This window comes from Telmatherina bonti (genome assembly GCF_933228915.1).
Source record: "Telmatherina bonti genome assembly, chromosome: 11".
Lineage (NCBI taxonomy): Eukaryota > Metazoa > Chordata > Actinopteri > Atheriniformes > Telmatherinidae > Telmatherina > Telmatherina bonti.
Window position 1 is genome coordinate 39,200,087 of NC_136629.1, and position 21,265 is coordinate 39,221,351.

At 48.5% G+C, this 21,265-nt stretch overlaps 1 protein-coding gene across 1 annotated transcript in view; it reads right to left on the minus strand.

The window, feature by feature from the left end:
* Nucleotides 1-1,694: 1,694 nt before the first annotated feature.
* Nucleotides 1,695-21,265, minus strand: part of nrg3a (neuregulin 3a) — a gene marked incomplete at both ends in the record, with an annotated part of 544,860 nt that continues 525,289 nt past the window's right edge. Inside the window, 3 exons of the mRNA XM_079248564.1 lie at nt 1,695-2,340; nt 10,595-10,780; nt 20,506-20,609. Of these exons, the coding sequence (XP_079104690.1) occupies nt 1,695-2,340; nt 10,595-10,780; nt 20,506-20,609 (936 nt within the window). The remainder of the gene's footprint in view (nt 2,341-10,594; nt 10,781-20,505; nt 20,610-21,265) is intronic.

The following is a 21,265-nucleotide window of genomic DNA, read 5'->3' on the forward strand; positions in this document are numbered from 1 at the left end:
GTCGATATCCTGGAAATATCGCTTCAGTTTAGTGAAACAATGTCATGGAAAGGCAGCCGATGAAAAGTCCTGCAGTGACTTGTAGCTTGTGTTCCTGCATCGCAGCAGCCGTTTGGACAAATGAAGAAGTTAAACATAAAAATTCTGGACTTTTTGAACGAGACGTCTCGACTTTGTTAAATTAGACATTTTCACAAAGTTCTGATTTTAGAATCGGTTCAGTTCAGCTGAAACATCTCCCAAGCCCCCCTCTACTTTAGTGTTTATTCTTATCCAACTTTTAACCAATCAAAGTCATTTTTATGATCAATAACTGATTTAAATACTCATTTTCCAGAAATAAACATTTGGAAAGAAACTGAAGATAAACTTTCTTTAAACAGATGTATTTTTTTCAGCACATCTTGAATTTTTTGACATTTTTAAATGTTGATGTTGTGATTGAACTGCATTTTCTAGAGTTTCTGTTTCTGAATGAAGCGGAGGCGACACAGAGCAGCAACGATGACGTGAGCTCTCCTCGTCCAGTGCCGAGCGCTGCGGTGCAAACATGCGTGTGTCTGACAAGCAATCAGCCCAAACAGGTGTTATTTGAACATTTTTTTTAACCAGAATTGCAACGATTTTTTCAAGCTTTTTGACACCAGAAACATTTGGCTGTAACTTCATACAGAGATTCAAAAGCTTCCAATTCATACAGTAGGATACAACATAGAGACATTTATTTCATGTTTCAATACCAAAACCATGTGGCACCCTCCCCCCGCCGCCCCCCCCAAACAACCCCAGAAAGCAGCATTATTCTTTAATAACTAAAAATGGAAACAAACTTAAAAAATAGCAGATTAGCTGCTGTGATGCCCCGTCTGTCCAAACACCAGCCAACATGATAATGCACAGGTGTGTGTCTGTGTGCATCGCTGTGAAAATATCATTCATAACAAAAACACAAACAATCTATCGGTTTTAACACTGACCAAGGAGTCGTCGGCATCTGGGCCGACTTCAGCGAAACCCCCCACCAGGCCTCCAACAGAGCGGGGGTGTTGCCGTGAGAGGACTGTCCTGTACTTCTTGGCTGGGTTGGAGTTTTCAAAAGGCAAGGGGGGTGAAATCATGGAGGTCCCTCTTCCATGGCCGTGTTCTTCATCTTGTTTGGCTCCTTGTGGCCTCGCCGGACCGATTCCCGGCTCGTGGCGCCGCTGCGGGACGCTGATGGAGTTCTTGACCGAGCCAAAACCAAAACGTGACGGTTGATAGAAAAAAGGATCAAATAAAAAGAAAGGAAAAATAGTAACATCATTCTCGTGTTCTTCAACTTTTTACTTGGTCACTTTTTAAATTCCATATATTTATATCCATATATATTTATATATATATATATATATTTATATATTCTTTTTACAATTAAAAACACCATGGAATTGACAGACTATTTGGTTTCTTTTAGTCTAAGTTTTTGTCTTGTTTTGTTAATAAATGCATGTAAATATTTTTTTTCTTTTCCATTCTGTCAGTCTGTGAAAATGTGGCCCCTCATGAAGAGTTCTCTGCTTTTTATCCCCAACGTATGCATATCACTTTAAACCCCCCCCCCCTTTAGTTCAGCATATCCCATCACGCCCCACAGTTCCAGACCAGCAGGGTCTATCATCAGTGTCAAACCCAGACTGAGTGTCCTACAAGGTGTCTTTTCATTGGCCGGTTGGGCCCAGGTCTCTGTGTGATTGGCTGGGGCTGAGCAGCTGGGTCTGTGTGGGTCCGTTACAGCTGAGCCCCCCACTCCCCCCTCCGTTAAGGTTCAGGAAGCAAACAGTTTCTCTGGCCTCCACCTGTGCAACTGTTGATCCGTTGGCGACCAGCCCACCTTCCTCATGCTTCCTGTGAGCCAACGCCAACGCCCTGAGCTGCTCCTGCGCCTCCTCCAGCAGCAGCGCCACCTCATCGTGCTGCTGGCCGACGACCGACGAGCAGGAGGAGAACAGCCTGCCGTGCACCGTCTTCTCTTTCCGCTCCTCCTTGCAGGGGACTGACATCGCTGTGGTGGTGGCGCTGGTTTGCATACACGACTCTTCGTTGTCGTGGTGACACTGGACCGAGGGGATGATGGGGATGGAGCAGGAGCGGAATGGGGGAGGCGGTGAGTGGCGGCGGCCAGGCCTCCTCAGGCTCCGGGTGGTGAGAATGGGATCGTTGTGCTCTGGTGGAAGGCCTGAGCACGGCTCCACGTGGCCACGCCAAGGCAAGGCTAACTTTGTCTCCATGGAAACAGGAGTTTGCATATGAACAAAGGCATCCTGCCCGGAGTGGTTCCGCTGGCTCTCCACCTGCATCTGGACACTGAAGAGGACAGAGATGAAGAGGAAAAGAGAGAAAAGGTTATTCAGACCGGAGATCTTGGCTTGTGTCGGGGTGTGTTTTCAGCTCCCACTGCCGGCTCGCCACCCACCGCTGTCCCACAGATGCTGAGGGGGGGTGATGAATCTGACATTTCATCGCTTTCTATCTGACTTCTCACAAACAAAACCCCCGACAATCCCCCTCATATAAGCGAGGAGTTAGCTTGTTATTGATTTTAATAAGATGAAGTGTCTGCTGAAGCGGTGACTTCAGAGCTGAAGACGCGATAGAGACGCTGCTTTCAGGTCAGCGTGGTGAAGAACCGCATGCCAGCTGCTTAAACTCAGATTGTGTGACTGCAGATTTTCCTCACCTTTACATCAGACCCCCTGAGCTGCTCCATCTGCCCTCTTTACGCTCTTCATGTTGATGCTTCCCAATAAATCACCGTTTTCTTTGGTTCATTTTAGTTTAAGCTTCTGCTCAGCCTGAATTCAAGTGTTTGTTTAGTTTCTTTTGCTTCTTCACAGCAGCTATACGTTCCCAGCAACCGAAGACAGCAGGGAAGAGGAAGAATAGCTGGTTCCTTCCTGATTAGTAAAGGTCTCCTTATAGCAGATAAGCTGGAGTCCAGATTGCTCCCAGTAACAACATGCACTGCTATAAATGATCCTGTTCTTCAGGGTTCTGCTGCACGTGCACACTGTTAAACCACTGCAAACTTCCATTACAAACCTTATTTCATGCATGGACACAATCGATCGGCTGCTGTAATGTATGATTAAAATGATCAGTGAAAATGAAGAAAAGTAGGATGGATTCAAAGTTCTTGGCTAAGAATAAAAATATGAGGCCAAAATTAATGGAAATACTTTGGAGATGTTTGTATTTACTGGTAATAGAACATCTATTAAGGCCATAAATGTCTATCTCCCAGTTTTATCTTCAACCATTTGAATTAAATTGGGATATTTTAAAGCCGTCGTGACAGACGAAGCTTCAAGGATGAAGAGTCAGAAGATTTATTTCCTGACAGGAATCCAGTTCAAGGTTCAGTTCCAATGAAGCTGCAGAACATGTAAAACTGAATACTTGACTCCTAAATGCTTTTTAACTCGGTTAAATACATCAATCCGTTTTCCTAACGTCCAGTTCAGGATGGCAGGAAGCTGGAGTCCAGGTACACCTGGACACGTCGCCAGTCCATCACATTACAGAGACAAGAGATCTCATGTTCAAACTGATAAACTCTGTTTTTAGTAACATTCCCTCATTTTGTTTCTGATGCCTGCAACATGTTTTAAACCGCTGGGATGAATGGAAGGCTGGGAGGGATGAGGAATGCTCAGACACACCTGTGTGGATCAGACCACAGGTGAATGTTGGAGACAGGTGAGTGTCATGATCAGGTATAAAAAGTGAGTGAATATTAAAAAAAAAGAAGCAAAGTAAGATGAACGGTATCAGTCCTGCTGGGAAGGAAAGCGATGGATCTTCAGCATCAGTTTATTACTCACTGGATCATTATGTCAGTTTATTTTATCTTCCAATAAAACATCTTTTTTTAACATTATCATTTCAATCTAATGGGAGAAATGAATCTTATTTACTAGAGAGAAGAGAAATCATCCTGAATTAGAGGCTGCCTGGTTTATTTGATGACAGTTGAGAGTCGAAGCATGAAGGTTTGTTTGCAGGAACACACGGTGAGGTTAACCGGCTCTCTCCTCCAGGCACCCGCCTGGGAACCAGCAGGCTGACGAACAGATAACATGATTAACCACAAACTAAGCCTGTTATCTGGAGACACTGAAATAACTTGTGATGTCAGAGATCAGGGTGGAAACTGCCATGACTTTTGGTTTTTTCTGGGGGAATCCTGCAGGCGTTTAACCCTCATATTCTCCAACTGGCAAGCCAGACCCCTGGGGGTCCACATTGCTCACATATTTAAAATACAAAAGCAAGCAATAAAAAGTTAAAAATTACTGACACTGAAATAAAAAAAGTCTGGGAAACCAAATTTCTTGGGGTTATGATCGATTATCAGTTAAATTGGAAAAAGCATGTGGAATATATTGAAGGTAAAATTTCAGTCAATTTCTATCTTATATAGAGCAAAGGAGAAGCTCCATAATGTTGGTCGGCGCTTCATCTTTAGCTCACTTATACGTCTCTATTTATCCTGTTGTATAGAATTATGGGAATAAACTTATAAAACTACAGTAGAAACAATAGTTTTAAAACAGAAATGAGCAATAAAAATTATTAACGATGCGGGTTATTCTGCGCACACAAACAAATTATTTGAAAAACCTTGAATCTTGAAATTACATGAGTTATACTGTTATGGGACGATGCAATTTATGTTTAAAGTTAAAACAAGAACCACTCCTGATTGCATCCTGAAGTTCTTTTCAGTTCCTGAAAGCAAATATGATTTTCCTGACCAATGTAAATTTTCTTTACCAGGAGCTGAGAAAAATATTCGGACTGGAAGTATCTCCTTTGCAGGAGTCCAAGTTTGGAAAAAGGCGAACTCTGAAATAAAATTATGCAGTTCTTTAGTGGTTTTCAGAAGAGTATTGCACGAGTCCTTGATTGATAAATATGGCTGCAGATGAAATTGGAATTGTAAATGGAAGTTGTTACAGCTTTTTCTTTTACTTGTTAAATTCCTCTGTTTAATTACTTGTAACAATAAAATGTTCAAAGTAATACAGGCGGGCGTTAATAAGCTTTGTTTCTGCCTTTTCCGCCACAGTTTTGTTTTTCATTTTGTTAATGTGTAAATGTAATATGTGACTGAAAAAAAAACTAGACTGAAAAGGTGAATGACATACTGGGACCACCGTGCCAGTTAAACATACTAAACTGGTAAATGTTGGTTTTGGACCAGTAAAGTAATGTGGTGGTGACGGGTCACATAAACTTTCTCTGTGCGAGACCTGCTGCTCCGGCGGCGCTTTAGCATGTAGCCACAATAGATCTGTCCACTTCAACATATCGCTTCAGAGGGAAGGTCGAAGGTCAAAAGCCAAAGGACACTTTCAGGAAAGAAGTCTGCTGCACAACATGAACACATCAGCACAAGACGCTACAACAGCTAAACAGAAGTTAATAAAATAAATGAATAAAAGTCAGAGTTCATCCTAAAGACCTGTGGAGACGCCACCTTGCCATCACCCCCAGTTCATCAGTTTATATTCATCAAAGCATGCTGGTCGTCTGATCAGAGGCTCCTCGCCAGCCTGCTTGGGGCCTGGGGTCCTGAGGACAGGGCGGGGGTGGCCATGACCTCGCCCGCTGACTTAAGCCTGAAAACTTGTGCCAAACAGCTTGTGATGCCACGTCAAACAGCTGATTCAGTCGCTAAAAGATTCACGCCAACAGACACCAAACATTTTACTGCTGCAAGTTTGGTCCAATTTTTCTCTTCTGCAAGGAAGTCACTCATCGAACGGAATCTCTGCATCTTGGTTGTCTTTGTAGGATGTAAAACGACTTCCTGAAGCCGTCTTAGGACACGTCCACATCAGCCTTTCTGATCCAGATCCGAGTCCATTTGCTGGGAAAGTCGCTTCGTTTGGGGAAATGTGAACGCGCCAAACTAATCCTGATAAGGACCAAAGAAGCGAACTCGGTCCGCCTACAAACGCAGGTCTCGGTCCATTCCAACCGGACCAAATACAGGAAGTGGACTACAAACCAAGTCCCTTCCTGCATGTGGTGTAGCGTTGCATTGTGGGTAAATCCATAGCGATGGCGTTAAGGGTCCTCTGCCTCGTCTGGTGTTCATACTGCGTCCATTGTTGCAGTGGATTTCTGCAGGATACTTGCATAAGACACAATAAAAACCCAAAACAGCCATAGTTTGGTCTCCATGTTTAACTGGCAGGTGGAGGAAACAGAGTTTTCTTCTTCACGCCGGTCTGGTCCTCTCTTCTGCTAAATACTAGTGCAGCACCACCTCTGGTGGGAATGGGGAGATATTATTCTAATGGTTTGACTGGTTTCACCAAAGTGCAGCGTGAACACGATCCTCATGGATACACCCCCCTACAGCTGGACCCAGTCCCCAACCGGACCCAGTCCCCAGTCGGACCGAGTCTCCAGTCGGATCGAGTCTCCAACTTGACCAATTCTCCAACCAGACCGAGTCCCCAACCGGACCGAGTCTCCAACTGGACCGGGTCCCCAACCGGACCCAGTCCCCAGTCGGACCGAGTCTCCAGTCGGATCGAGTCTCCAACTTGACCAATTCTCCAACCAGACCGAGTCCCCAACCGGACCGAGTCTCCAACTGGACCGGGTCCCCAACCGGACCCAGTCCCCAGTCGGACCGAGTCCCCAATCGGATCGAGTCTCCAACTTGACCAATTCTCCAACCAGACCGAGTCCCCAAGCGGACTGGACCGAATCCCCAATCGGATCGAGTCTCCAACTGGACCGATTCTCCAACCGGACCGAGTCTCCAACCGGACCGAGTCTCCAACCGGACCGAGTCCCCAATCGGACCGAGTCTCCAACCGGACTGAGTCTCCAATCGGACCGAGTCCCCAATCGGACCGAGTCCCCAACCGGACCAAGTCTCCAACCGGACCGAGTCCCCAACCAGACCGAGTCCCCAATCGGACCGAGTCCCCAATCGGACCGAGTCTCCAACTTGACCAATTCTCCAACCAGACCAAGTCCCCAATCGGACCGAGTCTCCAACCGGACTGAGTCTCCAATCGGACCGAGTCTCCAACCGGACCGAGTCTCCAACCGGACCGAGTCTCCAACTGGACCGAGTCTCTAACCGGACCGAGTCCCCAACCGGACCGAGTCTCCAACCGGACCGAGTCTCCAACCGGACCGAGTCTCCAACTTGACCAATTCTCCAACCAGACCAAGTCCCCAATCGGACCGAGTCTCCAACCGGACTGAGTCTCCAATCGGACCGAGTCTCCAACCGGACCGAGTCTCCAACCGGACCGAGTCTCCAACTGGACCGAGTCTCTAACCGGACCGAGTCCCCAACCGGACCGAGTCTCCAACCGGACCGAGTCTCCAACCGGACCGAGTCTCCAACCGGACCGAGTCTCCAACTTGACCAATTCTCCAACCAGACTGAGTCTCCAGTCGGACCCAGTCCCCAACTGGACCAAGTCTAGCGGACTATCCTGATGGAAATGCACCATAGTTGGAAAAAGGCCTGAAGACAGCATTCTTGTCTGTTCTGTATCTGGTGTAAATCTGACTTTCTGGTCCCGTACATAAGACGGACCATTCCTCTTATCAGTGTCTAAATCCAGCAGTAATCCAGAGCAGAGACTCATTATCTTCGTGTAATAATTCCTAATCCTCTGCAAAGGAAAGCTTTCTTGGTCATCTTGAAGCCATTCTTACTCGGCTCTCTTCATCATGGCTTTAAAAATAGTGGTGGGTGGAGAAGGTGCTTTTTTAGACTCAAAGGAAATCATTCCCTTGTTTCCTCAGCAGTGTTTCCACAGACATGAAAACCTCTGTGAGACGCGCGGCAGAGATTAGGTCCATAGAGTGGATCCTGCAAGCGATAAGAGAGGATGATGCCAGGGTGCTAATTCCCAAGATAACATTCACAGACAAATCTCTCTTTTCATGTGCTGAAACATAATCAGATTGCTAAAATCTATGAAGCACAGTTCAAAAAATCGACCCTGGAGCCAAGCTGGAGCAGCTCGGGGGGCATCGCAGGACCCTGTTAGCAAGCGAGGTGAGATCAGTGACCAGGCTTTTAACTCATTACAGGTACAAATGTCAGCATGTATTTTATTAATCCTCTGCCTCAACTTCTGAAAATATTCCACCTGTTTGTTGATGAATTGATGGTAAAATCCTAATATAATGAAGTGCAGGAGAGAACCACCAGGTGCAGAACCTGGCAGTCGGTGTTTCATGCCTACACATGCAGAGGCTGCGTTTGTCTGTAGGCTGGATGAAGTAGAAGAAACACCCACTGTCTGCTAATACATCCAGCATCTCTCAGCCATTTTGGAAACAGCTTTATCTTAAAATAGTATAACAAGCCAGGACATTCTGTCTCCTGTCAGCCATTTTGGCGAGATAACGCCAAGCTTCTCCTTCTCAAAGGATCCAGCGTCTCTTCTTTAACTGTCATATGCTCCCCCCACCATCATCGGCTCAGCTTTTACTTTCTCCTGCTGCGTTTTAATGCTACTATATTTTGGAACTCTTTCCCTGCTATTTCTGTCTGAATGTAGTAGTGGCCATATGTCTCCATGGCAACGCAGCCCATCACACGATGGTAAAGGGATGCTGTCTATCTTCCTGATCTTACCTGTCAGAGTGAACAAGTGAGGGGGGGGGGGTCAGTGACTCAGACAGCATCACTGTAGGACCTGAAGGTTTGAGGTAAGAAAGCAACTCAGAATAACCTCCGATATGTTTTGCTCAACCAGTTTATATATTCTAACTAGATGTGTCTGGCTTCATGCATCTGTGCATGAGTGTGTTTTCTAACAGATGCTCTGCAGTGGAGTGCATCGACGCTGTACTAGTAGGATAAAATAAAGATAAAACAGCCAATGTGAAGCTAAATTTGTACTGCAAAGACTCTTGTGTGACCAGAGGACATGTTGACAAATCAAAGAACCCATAAGTTCATGTGTGGACTGTTAAATACCTGTAGTTACCAGGAGACAAGTCACCAGCTGGTCCCTTTGACAGACAAGAGACAAACCATGAGAATCAGATCTGTGTGGTCACAACGCACATGTTCCAAACGGAGATCAGAACCGTCGCTCTACTGGTGCTAGAGGGGTGATGGTTCGGGCTTGCTGGGCTGCCACTGGACTGGGACACCTTTTAGTCAGCCATCAAATGAATGTACAACTGAAATCTCCACTAAGGCCGCTTGGTCCAATTACAGTGATGGGAGGCTGGAGCCTATCCCAGTAATCACTGGGTAAGAGGCAGGTACTTCTAGACTGGTTGCCAGTCCATCACAGGCTTTAAAGGGGAAATTAAACGCAATATATACCCACTCTGAACCAGTTCTCTGATATATCACTTAAACTTTGGAGACCTGCGTTGGTAAACGCCATCCATAGCTTTAGTGCATCTGCTTCTCCCCCCCCTACCCCCCATGACAGCACTGCTCGGGTGATGCTTCTTTTTCCTCTGATTCTGGGAGTTTATGTAGAGAGGCCTCTTCCATCCAGCTGGATCCTACTGCTTCCTGTCGGCTGAAGACGGGCTAAAGGCGGACGTGGCGAGCAAACCCGACACAGACGTGGGCGGTGTTGAAGACCAGCAGAAGGAGGAAGTTTATGACATCAAAAAAAGGGAGATTTTAGAACGAGCTGTTTAGACTTAATTCCAAAGTCGGTCAAAACTAAATTCCTGGAGTTGTTTTTTTATTGGAGTTTTTTTTCTGTTCGTCGCCTAAAACGAGACGATTCTAAACACTTAGAAAAACATTTTTGCATAAAATGTTTCCTTTAATACCCTGATTGGACTGGACAGGACAGGTAAAAAAAAAAGAAAAAAAGAAAAAACCCTTATAGAAAAACCCAGAACAATAAGACCATCTGCTAACAGGATGTCTGACTGTGGACCGGCCATGTGAGCTGAGTTTCTGGGAAAATCCAAACTACTGCTGAAATAAGATCTTTTCATTTAAATGGGAAACAACAGGAATGAACTTGCAGAAAAAACCAGAAACATTCATATTTAGTTGCTATAAAGAGGAAAATAAAAAGCTTTTCACCACAAACAGCCTGATTTCTATGTTGTCCAACTGTGTCCAGGTTTTCTTCTCCTTGTCAGCATGAATGTAGGTCATGTGGAACTTAATGCTGAGCTGGAACCACTGGAACGAATGGAACCACTGGGACCACTGGAACCATTGGAACTACTGGGACCACTGGAACCACTGGGACCACTGGAACCATTGGAACTACTGGGACCACTGGAACCACTGGGACCACTGGAACCATTGGAACTACTGGGACCACTGGAACCACTGGGACCACTGGAACGAATGGAACCACTGGGACCACTGGAACCACTGGGACCACTGGAACCACTGGAACCATTGGAACTACTGGGACCACTGGGACCACTGGAACCACTGGAACCACTGGGACCACTGGGACCACTGGGACCACTGGAACCACTGGGACCACTGGAAGGAGGTCCCAGTGGTCCCAGGAGATAGAAAATCAGAAGAAGAAGTCAGATTTGAATAATTTATTTAATCAAATCTCACCTTTTTTGTGCTTCTGCCTCCTTTTCAGATGCATCTACTTCCTGAAGGTGCTGATAGGCGGGGCCTGAATACTTCGATCCTCCAATAGGATGTAGCCTCCCTCTGGGGATGGGTGGGGTCTTGCGAGGAGCTGACCAATGGGCTGCCTGCATTCTCTGGTCGGGGCTGTGAGACAACGAACCACTTCTACGAGACAAACAAGCAAAGTCATCAGCGGTGATTGTCCCTGAGGTCGGTTCAGACCCATCTGCATTTAATCTTTTTCTCTTAATTTTGTTGTTGTTGCAAATTTACATGAATTTCAACAGCTTTTCTGTTACAGATATTACTATAAATGCTAAAAAGTTTGACCCAAGATGGGCAGAAAAGATGTAATCTGCTTCATCCCTGAACTTCTGATTGATCCCTTTGGCCGTGATCATGACTGAGTCTGGACATTTTACGGTTTCAGTTCAGTTTTCAGATGGAACATCACTACCCGGAGGTCCGGTCGCAGAACCGACGGAGCGTTCCAGTGAAATGGAACATCGCTACCTGGAGGTCCGGTCGCAGGACCGACGCGTTCTGGCAAGATGGAGCATCGCTACTCGGAGGTCCGGTCGCAGGACCGACGTGTTCTGGCGAGATGGAACATCGCTACCTGGAGGTCCGGTTGCAGGACCGACGTGTTCCGGCGAGATGGAACATCGCTACCCGGAAGTCCGGTCGCAGGACCGACGGAGCGTTCCAGCGAGATGGAACATCGCTACCTGGAGGTCCGGTCGCAGGACCGACGTGTTCCGGCGAGATGGAACATCGCTAGCCGGAGGTCCGGTTGCAGGACCGACGTGTTCCGGCGAGATGGAACATCGCTAGCCGGATGTCCGGTCACAGGACCGACGTGTTCCGGTGAGATGGAGCATCGCTACCCAGAGGTCCGGTCGCAGGACCGACGTGTTCCGGTGAGATGGAACATCGCTACCCGGATGTCCGGTTGCAGGACCGACGGAGCGTTCCAGCGAGATGGAACATCGCTACCCGGATGTCCGGTCGCAGGACCGACGCGTTCCGGTGAGATGGAACATCGCTACCTGGAGGTCCGGTCGCAGGACCGACCCGTTCCGGTGAGATGGAACATCGCTACCCGGAGGTCCGGTCGCAGGACCGACGTGTTCCGGTGAGATGGAACATCGCTACCGAGAGGTCCGGTCGCAGGACCGACGTGTTCCGGTGAGATGGAACATCGCTACCCAGAGGTCCGGTCGCAGGACCGACGTGTTCCGGTGAGATGGAACATCGCTACCCAGAGGTCCGGTCGCAGGACCGACGTGTTCCGGTGAGATGGAGCATCGCTACCCAGATGTCCGGTCGCAGGACCAACATGTTCCGGTGAGATGGAGCATCGCTACCCGGATGTCCGGTCGCAGGACCAACATGTTCCGGTGAGATGGAGCATCGCTACCCGGATGTCCGGTCGCAGGACCGACGTGTTCCGGTGAGATGGAGCATCGCTACCCGGATGTCCGGTCACAGGACCGACGTGTTCCGGTGAGATGGAACATGGCTACCCAGAGGTCCGGTCACAGGACCGACGTGTTCCGGTGAGATGGAACATGGCTACCCAGAGGTCCGGTCACAGGACCGACGTGTTCCGGTGAGATGGAACATGGCTACCCAGAGGTCCGGTCGCAGGACCGACGTGTTCCGGTGAGATGGAACATGGCTACCCGGATGTCCGATCACAGGACCGACGTGTTCCGGTGAGATGGAGCATCGCTACCCAGAGGTCCGGTCGCAGGACCGACGTGTTCCGGTGAGATGGAACATGGCTACCCAGAGGTCCGGTCGCAGGACCGACGTGTTCCGGTGAGATGGAGCATCGCTACCCGGATGTCCGGTCGCAGGACCGACGTGTTCCGGTGAGATGGAACATGGCTACCCAGAGGTCCGGTCGCAGGACCGACGTGTTCCGGTGAGATGGAACATGGCTAGCCGGATGTCCGGTCACAGGACCGACGTGTTCCGGTGAGATGGAGCATCGCTACCCAGAGGTCCGGTCGCAGGACCGACGTGTTCCGGTGAGATGGAACATCGCTACCCGGATGTCCGGTTGCAGGACCGACGGAGCGTTCCAGCGAGATGGAACATCGCTACCCGGATGTCCGGTCGCAGGACCGACCCGTTCCGGTGAGATGGAACATCGCTACCCGGAGGTCCGGTCGCAGGACCGACGTGTTCCGGTGAGATGGAACATCGCTACCGAGAGGTCCGGTCGCAGGACCGACGTGTTCCGGTGAGATGGAACATCGCTACCCAGAGGTCCGGTCGCAGGACCGACGTGTTCCGGTGAGATGGAGCATCGCTACCCAGAGGTCCGGTCGCAGGACCGACGTGTTCCGGTGAGATGGAACATGGCTACCCAGAGGTCCGGTCGCAGGACCGACGTGTTCCGGTGAGATGGAACATCGCTACCTGGAGGTCCGGTCGCAGGACCGACCCATTCCGGTGAGATGGAACATCGCTACCTGGAGGTCCGGTCACAGGACCGACCCGTTCCGGTGAGATGGAACATCGCTACCCGGATGTCCGGTCACAGGACCGACCCATTCCGGTGAGATGGAGCATCGCTACCCGGATGTCCGGTCGCAGGACCGACGTGTTCCGGTGAGATGGAACATGGCTACCCAGAGGTCCGGTCGCAGGACCGACGTGTTCCGGTGAGATGGAGCATCGCTACCCGGATGTCCGGTCGCAGGACCGACGTGTTCCGGTGAGATGGAACATGGCTACCCAGAGGTCCGGTCGCAGGACCGACGTGTTCCGGTGAGATGGAACATGGCTACCCGGATGTCCGGTCACAGGACCGACGTGTTCCGGTGAGATGGAGCATCGCTACCCAGAGGTCCGGTCGCAGGACCGACGTGTTCCGGTGAGATGGAACATCGCTACCTGGAGGTCCGGTCGCAGGACCGACGGAGCGTTCCAGCGAGATGGAACATCGCTACCCGGATGTCCGGTCGCAGGACCGACGCGTTCCGGTGAGATGGAACATCGCTACCTGGAGGTCCGGTCGCAGGACCGACCCGTTCCGGTGAGATGGAACATCGCTACCCGGAGGTCCGGTCGCAGGACCGACCCGTTCCGGTGAGATGGAGCATCGCTACTCGGAGGTCCGGTCGCAGGACCGACGTGTTCTGGCGAGATGGAACATCGCTACCGAGAGGTCCGGTCGCAGGACCGACGTGTTCCGGTGAGATGGAACATCGCTACCCAGAGGTCCGGTCGCAGGACCGACGTGTTCCGGTGAGATGGAACATCGCTACCCGGAGGTCCGGTCGCAGGACCGACCCATTCCGGTGAGATGGAACATCGCTACCTGGAGGTCCGGTCACAGGACCGACCCGTTCCGGTGAGATGGAACATCGCAACCCGGAAGTCTGGTCGCAGGACCGACCCGTTCCGGTGAGATGGAACATCGCTACCCGGAGGTCCGGTCGCAGGACCGACCCGTTCCGGTGAGATGGAACATCGCTACCCGGAGGTCCGGTCGCAGGACCGACCCGTTCCGGTGAGATGGAGCATCGCTACTCGGAGGTCCGGTCGCAGGACCGACGTGTTCTGGCGAGATGGAACATCGCTACCGAGAGGTCCGGTCGCAGGACCGACGTGTTCCGGTGAGATGGAACATCGCTACCCGGAGGTCCGGTCGCAGGACCAACATGTTCCGGTGAGATGGAGCATCGCTACACGGATGTCCGGTCGCAGGACCGACGTGTTCCGGTGAGATGGAGCATCGCTACACGGATGTCCGGTCGCAGGACCGACGTGTTCCGGTGAGATGGAACATCGCTACCTGGAGGTCCGGTCACAGGACCGACCCGTTCCGGTGAGATGGAACATCGCTACCCGGATGTCCGGTCACAGGACCGACCCATTCCGGTGAGATGGAACATCGCTATCTGGAGGTCCGGTCGTAGGACCGAAGTGTTCCGGTGAGATGGAACATCGCTATCTGGAGGTCCGGTCGCAGGACCGAAGTGTTCCGGTGAGGTGGAACATCGCTACCCGGAGGTCCGGTCGCAGGACCAACATGTTCCGGTGAGATGGAACATTGCTACCCGGATGTCCGGTCACAGGACCGACCCATTCCGGTGAGATGGAACATCGCTATCTGGAGGTCCGGTCGTAGGACCGAAGTGTTCCGGTGAGATGGAACATCGCTATCTGGAGGTCCGGTCGTAGGACCGAAGTGTTCCGGTGAGATGGAACATCGCTATCTGGAGGTCCGGTCGCAGGACCGAAGTGTTCCGGTGAGGTGGAACATCGCTACCCGGATGTCCGGTCACAGGACCGACCCATTCCGGTGAGATGGAACATCGCTATCTGGAGGTCCGGTCGTAGGACCGAAGTGTTCCGGTGAGATGGAACATCGCTATCTGGAGGTCCGGTCGCAGGACCGAAGTGTTCCGGTGAGATGGAACATCGCTACCCGGAGGTCCGGTCGCAGGACCGACGTGTTCCGGTGAGGTGGAACATCGCTACCCGGAGGTCCGGTCGCAGGACCGACGTGTTCTGGCGAGGTGGAACATCGCTACCTGGAGGTCCGGTCACAGGACCGACCCATTCCGGTGAGATGGAACATCGCTATCTGGAGGTCCGGTCGCAGGACCGAAGTGTTCCGGTGAGGTGGAACATCGCTATCTGGAGGTCCGGTCGCAGGACTGAAGTGTTCCGGTGAGGTGGAACATCGCTACCCGGAGGTCCGGTCGCAGGACCGACGGAGCGTTCCGGTGAGATGGAGCATCGCTACCCGGAGGTCCGGTCGCAGGACCGACGGAGCGTTCCGGTGAGATGGAGCATCGCTACCCGGAGGTCCGGTCGCAGGACCGACGGAGCGTTCCGGTGAGAGGTTACGCAGCAGACCCCGTCCTGAGCTCCATCATCAGGAGGTCCAGCTTTGCTTTCCTTTGTGGCTTTCAGCTGCCTGTTGTACTGCAGAGCACCCTTCACACACACTTTGGAGCCAGTGTGTGTGTGTGTGTGTGTGTGTGTGTGTGTGTGTGTGTGTGAGAGCACATTCTTTTATTTTATTATACTAACAAATTAGCCCTTCCTGCTGCTGTTATAATTTGAGTTTAGGGGTTAATTTGTGCAGAAAACACCACTTCACACCCTCATTCATATTTAAATCTCCGCTTTTGAAGGACAGATTTGCCTGGAACAACTGGAAGCTTCCAGGCTGCCACTTAACACTGCTGGCACAGGTTTGTGTTTCTGCTTATAAATAAGACATTTCTGCTACAGGATTAATCTTGGCCATTTTTTCTGGGTCTCTTTTCGGTGGTGGTTTCCCAGAACTCCTTGGTATTCAGACAGTGAGGGCCAAGTCTGCATAAGCTGCTGTGATGGAAAACAAACAAACACTCACAGTTCACCGATGTGATTTGTTGTACTGGAGGAGAGCAGCAGACTGTCAACCATGAAGTACTGTAATCAACATTTACTCTCCATACAAGCAAAATGAAAGAAGAAGAAAAGGAGAAACAGAAGTCTTGCAGGAAGGTGGAGGATTCTGGTTTGACTGGAAAGTGATGATTAACCTCTGGCTGCTTCACCATAACAGACCAACTTTATTCAGAAAGCACTTTGAAGCAAGCAGAGCTGAACACAAAGAAAAATACTGATAAAAGCAAACAAATAAAAGCCAATTTGCTTTGGGATAAGTTGGAAGGTATTGAGTGTTAACAGGCTGAAAGGTGGAAATTTTTAACTTGACTGCAAAGAAAACATGTTTAAAAAGCATTTTTCACACTTTGAAAGATTCTGAAAAGGTTCCCTTTCCTGTTGAATAAAGAATTCTTTTGTTTATGCTTTTAAAACAACATACTGACACAAAATGGAATTAAATTCCCAAGAGCTTCTCGTTCCCGTCTCTCGCCAACAGCGTCTGCATCTCTCAGAGCAACATCTGAGATCACCGGACATCTTCATAGTTTCAGTTTTATCAACATAAAATGTGCTCTGATGTGCTTTGTCAGAGGTTTTTGGAACATCTGACACAGTCCTATAGCTAGGGATGGTTAGCACCCCTTAGTTATGCTGCTATAGGTTTAGACTGCTGAGGGACATTTCCTGATACACTGAGCTTCTTTCTCTTTATCGCTCTCTTTTATCCCCCCCCCCCCCCCCCCCCCCTCAAATAACACTGTAGCATCATTAACATGTATGTCTCCTGTCTCAGCAGGTCTCCCTGGCCGGGAGTAGCAGTTCCAGTTGTCTGTTGTCTTTCTGTCCTCTTCCCCCCACACAGCAGAGGCAGATGGCTGCCTGTCCTGAGCCGGGTTCTGCCGGAGGTTTCCTTCCTGTTAAAAGGGAGTTTTTTCCTTCCCACTGTCGCCAGTGTGCTTGCTCAGGATGGGAGATGGAGTTGGACTCAACTCAATCTGTTGGTTTCCTTATATAGGCTGTTATGAATTGGCTTTCATTATGTTTTCCCCTCTGTCTGTAAAGCGTCTTGAGATGGCATTGCCGTGATTTGACGCTATATAAATAAAGTTGAATTGAACTGACACAGTAAATCATAGAAGTAATAGAATCTAATTAAACCTCAGTAACTTTAGACACCTTCACCATCAGATGTCCACACATGTTCCATGATCTTCTCACACATCATTGTGTTCCATTTCCCGTCAGGATTGCGTTACATCTTTATCAGTCACTGTGCAAACAAGCGGTCAACATCCTGGATAAGAAACCCAACATTGCTCACCACTGTCCTATATGACGGAAACACAGGAAAACATGGTCAAATACTCCAATCTCTGTCTTATGTATAAAATTATTCATGGTTTATCATCGTCTTCACCAGTTTGTTGACATCCGAACAGCTGATCACAGCAGAACTGGAGGTGCAGCGAGGGGAGATGGTATCGTTCCCTTCAGAAAAAGTGTGTTTGGTCAGAAAGTTTTTTCTGTTCCTGCAGCGACTGAATGGAGCCGAACCTCCATAACCATCAGAAATCTGAATACAGATAATTAATTTAAGACACAGTTAAAGAAATGGTTCACTGACAATCAGAGCCGTCAACATGAATCAAACCTGCTGCCCTGTTGTCTTGTGTGTGTGTGTGTGTTCATGAATTTTGTTTGTTGTTCTGATTGTTAGTGTGTTCTGTGGTATTAAATGAGGTGTTTCTACTGCGTTTCCACTGCATTTCTACTGCGTTTCTACTGCGTTTCCACTGCATTTCTACTGCGTTTCTACTGCGTTTCCACTGCGTTTCCACTGCATTTCTACTGCGTTTCTACTGCGTTTCCACTGCATTTCTACTGCGTTTCTACTGTGTTTCCACTGCATTTTCACTGCTTTTCTACTGCGTTTCTACTGCGTTTCCACTGCATTTCTACTGCGTTTCTACTGTGTTTCCACTGCATTTTCACTGCTTTTCTACTGCGTTTCTACTTAATTTCCACTGCGTTTCTACTGCGTTTCCACTGTGTTTCCACTGCATTTCCACTGTATTTTCACTGCGTTTCTACTGTGTTTCTACTGCATTTCCACTGCGTTTCTACTGTGTTTCCACTGCATTTTCACTGCTTTTCTACTGTTTCTACTGCGTTTGCACTGCGTTTCTACTGCGTTTCTACTGCATTCCTACTGCGTTTCTACTGTGTTTCCACTGCATTTCCACTGTATTTTCACTGTGTTTCTACTGTGTTTCTACTGCGTTTCCACTGCATTCCTACTGCGTTTCTACTGTGTTTCCACTGCATTTCCACTGTGTCTCTACTGCGTTTCCACTGTGTTTTTTACTGCGTTTCCACTGCATTTCCACTGTGTTTCTACTGTGTTTCCACTGCATTTCCACTGTATTTCCACTGCATTTTCACTGCTTTTCTACTGCGTTTCTACTTCATTTCCACTGCGTTTCTACTGCGTTTCCACTGTGTTTCCACTGCATTTCCACTGTGTTTCTACTGCGTTTCCATTGCGTTTCTACTGCGTTTCTACTGTGTTTCTACTGTTTCCACTGCATTTCCACTGTATTTTCACTGCGTTTCCACTGCATTTCTACTGCGTTTCTACTGTGTTTCCACTGCATTTCTACTGCGTTTCTACTGTGTTTTCACTGCTTTTCTACTGTGTTTCTACTGAAGTTTCCACTGTGTTTCTACTCCGTTTCCACTGTGTTTCCACTGTCTTTCCAATGCATTTCCACTGTATTTTCCACTGCGTTTCCACTGCATTTCTACTGTTTTTCCACTGTGTTTTCACTGCGTTCCACTGTGTTTCCACTGCATTTCCACTGTGTTTTCACTGCGTTTCCACTGCATTTCTACTGTGTTTCCACTGCATTTCCACTGTATTTTCACTGCGTTTCCACTGCATTTCTACTGTGTTTCCACTGTGTTTCCACTGCGTTTCCACTGTGTTTCTACTGCGTTTCCACTGCGTTTCCACTTTGTTTCTACTTCATTTCCACTGCGTTTCTACTGCGTTTCCACTGTGTTTCTACTGCATTTCCACTGCATTTCCACTGTGTTTCTACTGCGTTTCCACTGTGTTTTTACTGGGTTTCCACTGCATTTCCACTGTGTTTCTACTGTGTTTCCACTGCGTTTCTACTGCTTTTCCACTGCATTTCCACTGTGTTTCCACTGCGTTTCCACTGTGTTTCCACTGCATTTCCACTGTTTCCACTGCGTTTCCACTGTGTTTCCACTGCATTTCCACTGCATTTCTACTGCGTTTCCACTGTGTTTCTACTCCGTTTCCACTGTGTTTCCACTGTGTTTCCAATGCATTTCCACTGCATGTGCAGCAGAGAAAAGAGCTGCTGGTGATGAACCCGGCTTGAACTGAGTCCTCTGCAGCTGCTGGAGAGAGGTGCAAACCAGTTTGAGTTTATGGTGACTCATGCATTTGTTTCTAAAATTCTCCATTCATAGAAAATACACGCCTGCAAGTATTTTTTATATCCAAGTTACTGTTTGTCAGGTTCTTTCTGCTTCTTTGTGGGGCTTGCAGAGTAAATGCTAATTCTGTTAGCATGTCTATGGATATCTTATTGCTGTGTTAGCATTGAGCTAGCCCACCTAATGCTAACAGTTTTAGTTTACCTGTAGTTTGGATCTCTTTGCATGTAGACGGTACTTTTTGCAGCATTGTTTGAGTTTTATATTTGAACCTTTTAAAAGAATGAAAATCATACTGAACGGTCGTCCAAACTGACTTTTCGCCTTCATGCTGAGCTGAAAAGGACATTAATCTTTTGTTGAAAGGTGCATGTTTTATTCTCACACAGCCCCTCCAACCTCATGGCCAGTTCTGCCTGGTCCTTGTTTCTCAGCCTGACGAGATGCTCAGTGTGAAGACTGAAGTGAAAGAACGTTATATAGAACAAATACTAGACGGTTTAACGTCAGAACCAACCTGCAGCAGCTTCCTCCCGTCCGGCTTGGCGCTGCCAGTGTGTTCATGTGCATTGTAACAGAAAATCCCGCCTTGGCACAAGACGGAAACTCCAACTCTGTCAAAAGTAGATGCCTGTGCATGCGTGTGTGTGTTTATGTTGGATCGTTTACAGAGCTTAGAGACTTACACGTCTGCTCTGGCTCCATTTTATCTCTGTTCCATCTCCTCTCTGTTCATGACGGTTATAGATATGCTTATTAACGTGTTTATAGTTTTAATTATAATTACTATCATCCTTCTGAAAATCAGCAATTAGCTTTGGCTGCACTGTAATGTGGATAATTGAATTTCCCTCTTCACTGAGCTCATGCTGATTGCAGGAAAGGACAGTGAAGTTGCTCTGTGTCGGTAGAGCCAGCATGGTTTCCCACAGCGAACAGTGGCGAGGGGGGGGTCAGCTACAATCCTGCTCAAAAGGGCATCCGGGTTGGACTGTGTGAGCAACAGAGCGTCCTACCTGTGATGTTTCGCTGTGGCTCTGCAGCTGGGTGGCATGGTGGTGTCCAGGTGTGCAAAGCTGGAATCATGTCCCTGGCGGCTGTTGGAGCTCCGCTTGCAGTACTGGGGACACAAGAGGAAGCAGAAAGTTAGTGATATGATGAAGAAACGCTGCAGGTTGTTATTCTTCCATCTTCAGGATATTCAGACAGCTCCATGATTTTTCACATAGCAAGAACCTTCGGAGGGGAAATGCCTGAAGCCTTCATTGAGGGACAGAATATTAGTCCAAATGGAACCAGTTTACATTTAGTTTGGTCTTTTTCAGGAACTGAGGTTTGCCTTGAGAACAGCCGAGGCTTTTGATTGGCTGATAACAATCAGGATGGAAAGGTTGTGTGGGAAACTCTTCAAGCAACATTTCAGGGAAAGAATGTCAAAGATACGACTGACCTCGTGTGTGAAGCAGCTTTCTTATAAAAAAACTAGATGTTTTGTTCTGCGTCATGATGATGATGATGATGATGGTAAAGGCTAACAGAGTTAGGAGGGATGATCCTTTTCCGTCACAAAGAACATTTAAACTACTTCGGCGACACATCGGCTGTTTTCTCAGCGGGTAAATAAATCACTTAAGATATTTTCTGGATAATCCCTGAAAAAGAAAAAACGTCAGGAAGTTTTTAAATTATCTAAAAAACAAAGCAGCTTCTGATCTGGATTTTAATGTCTGCATAACAATGTGATGCTTTGAAAGGACAAACTTCCAGAGCTGCAGA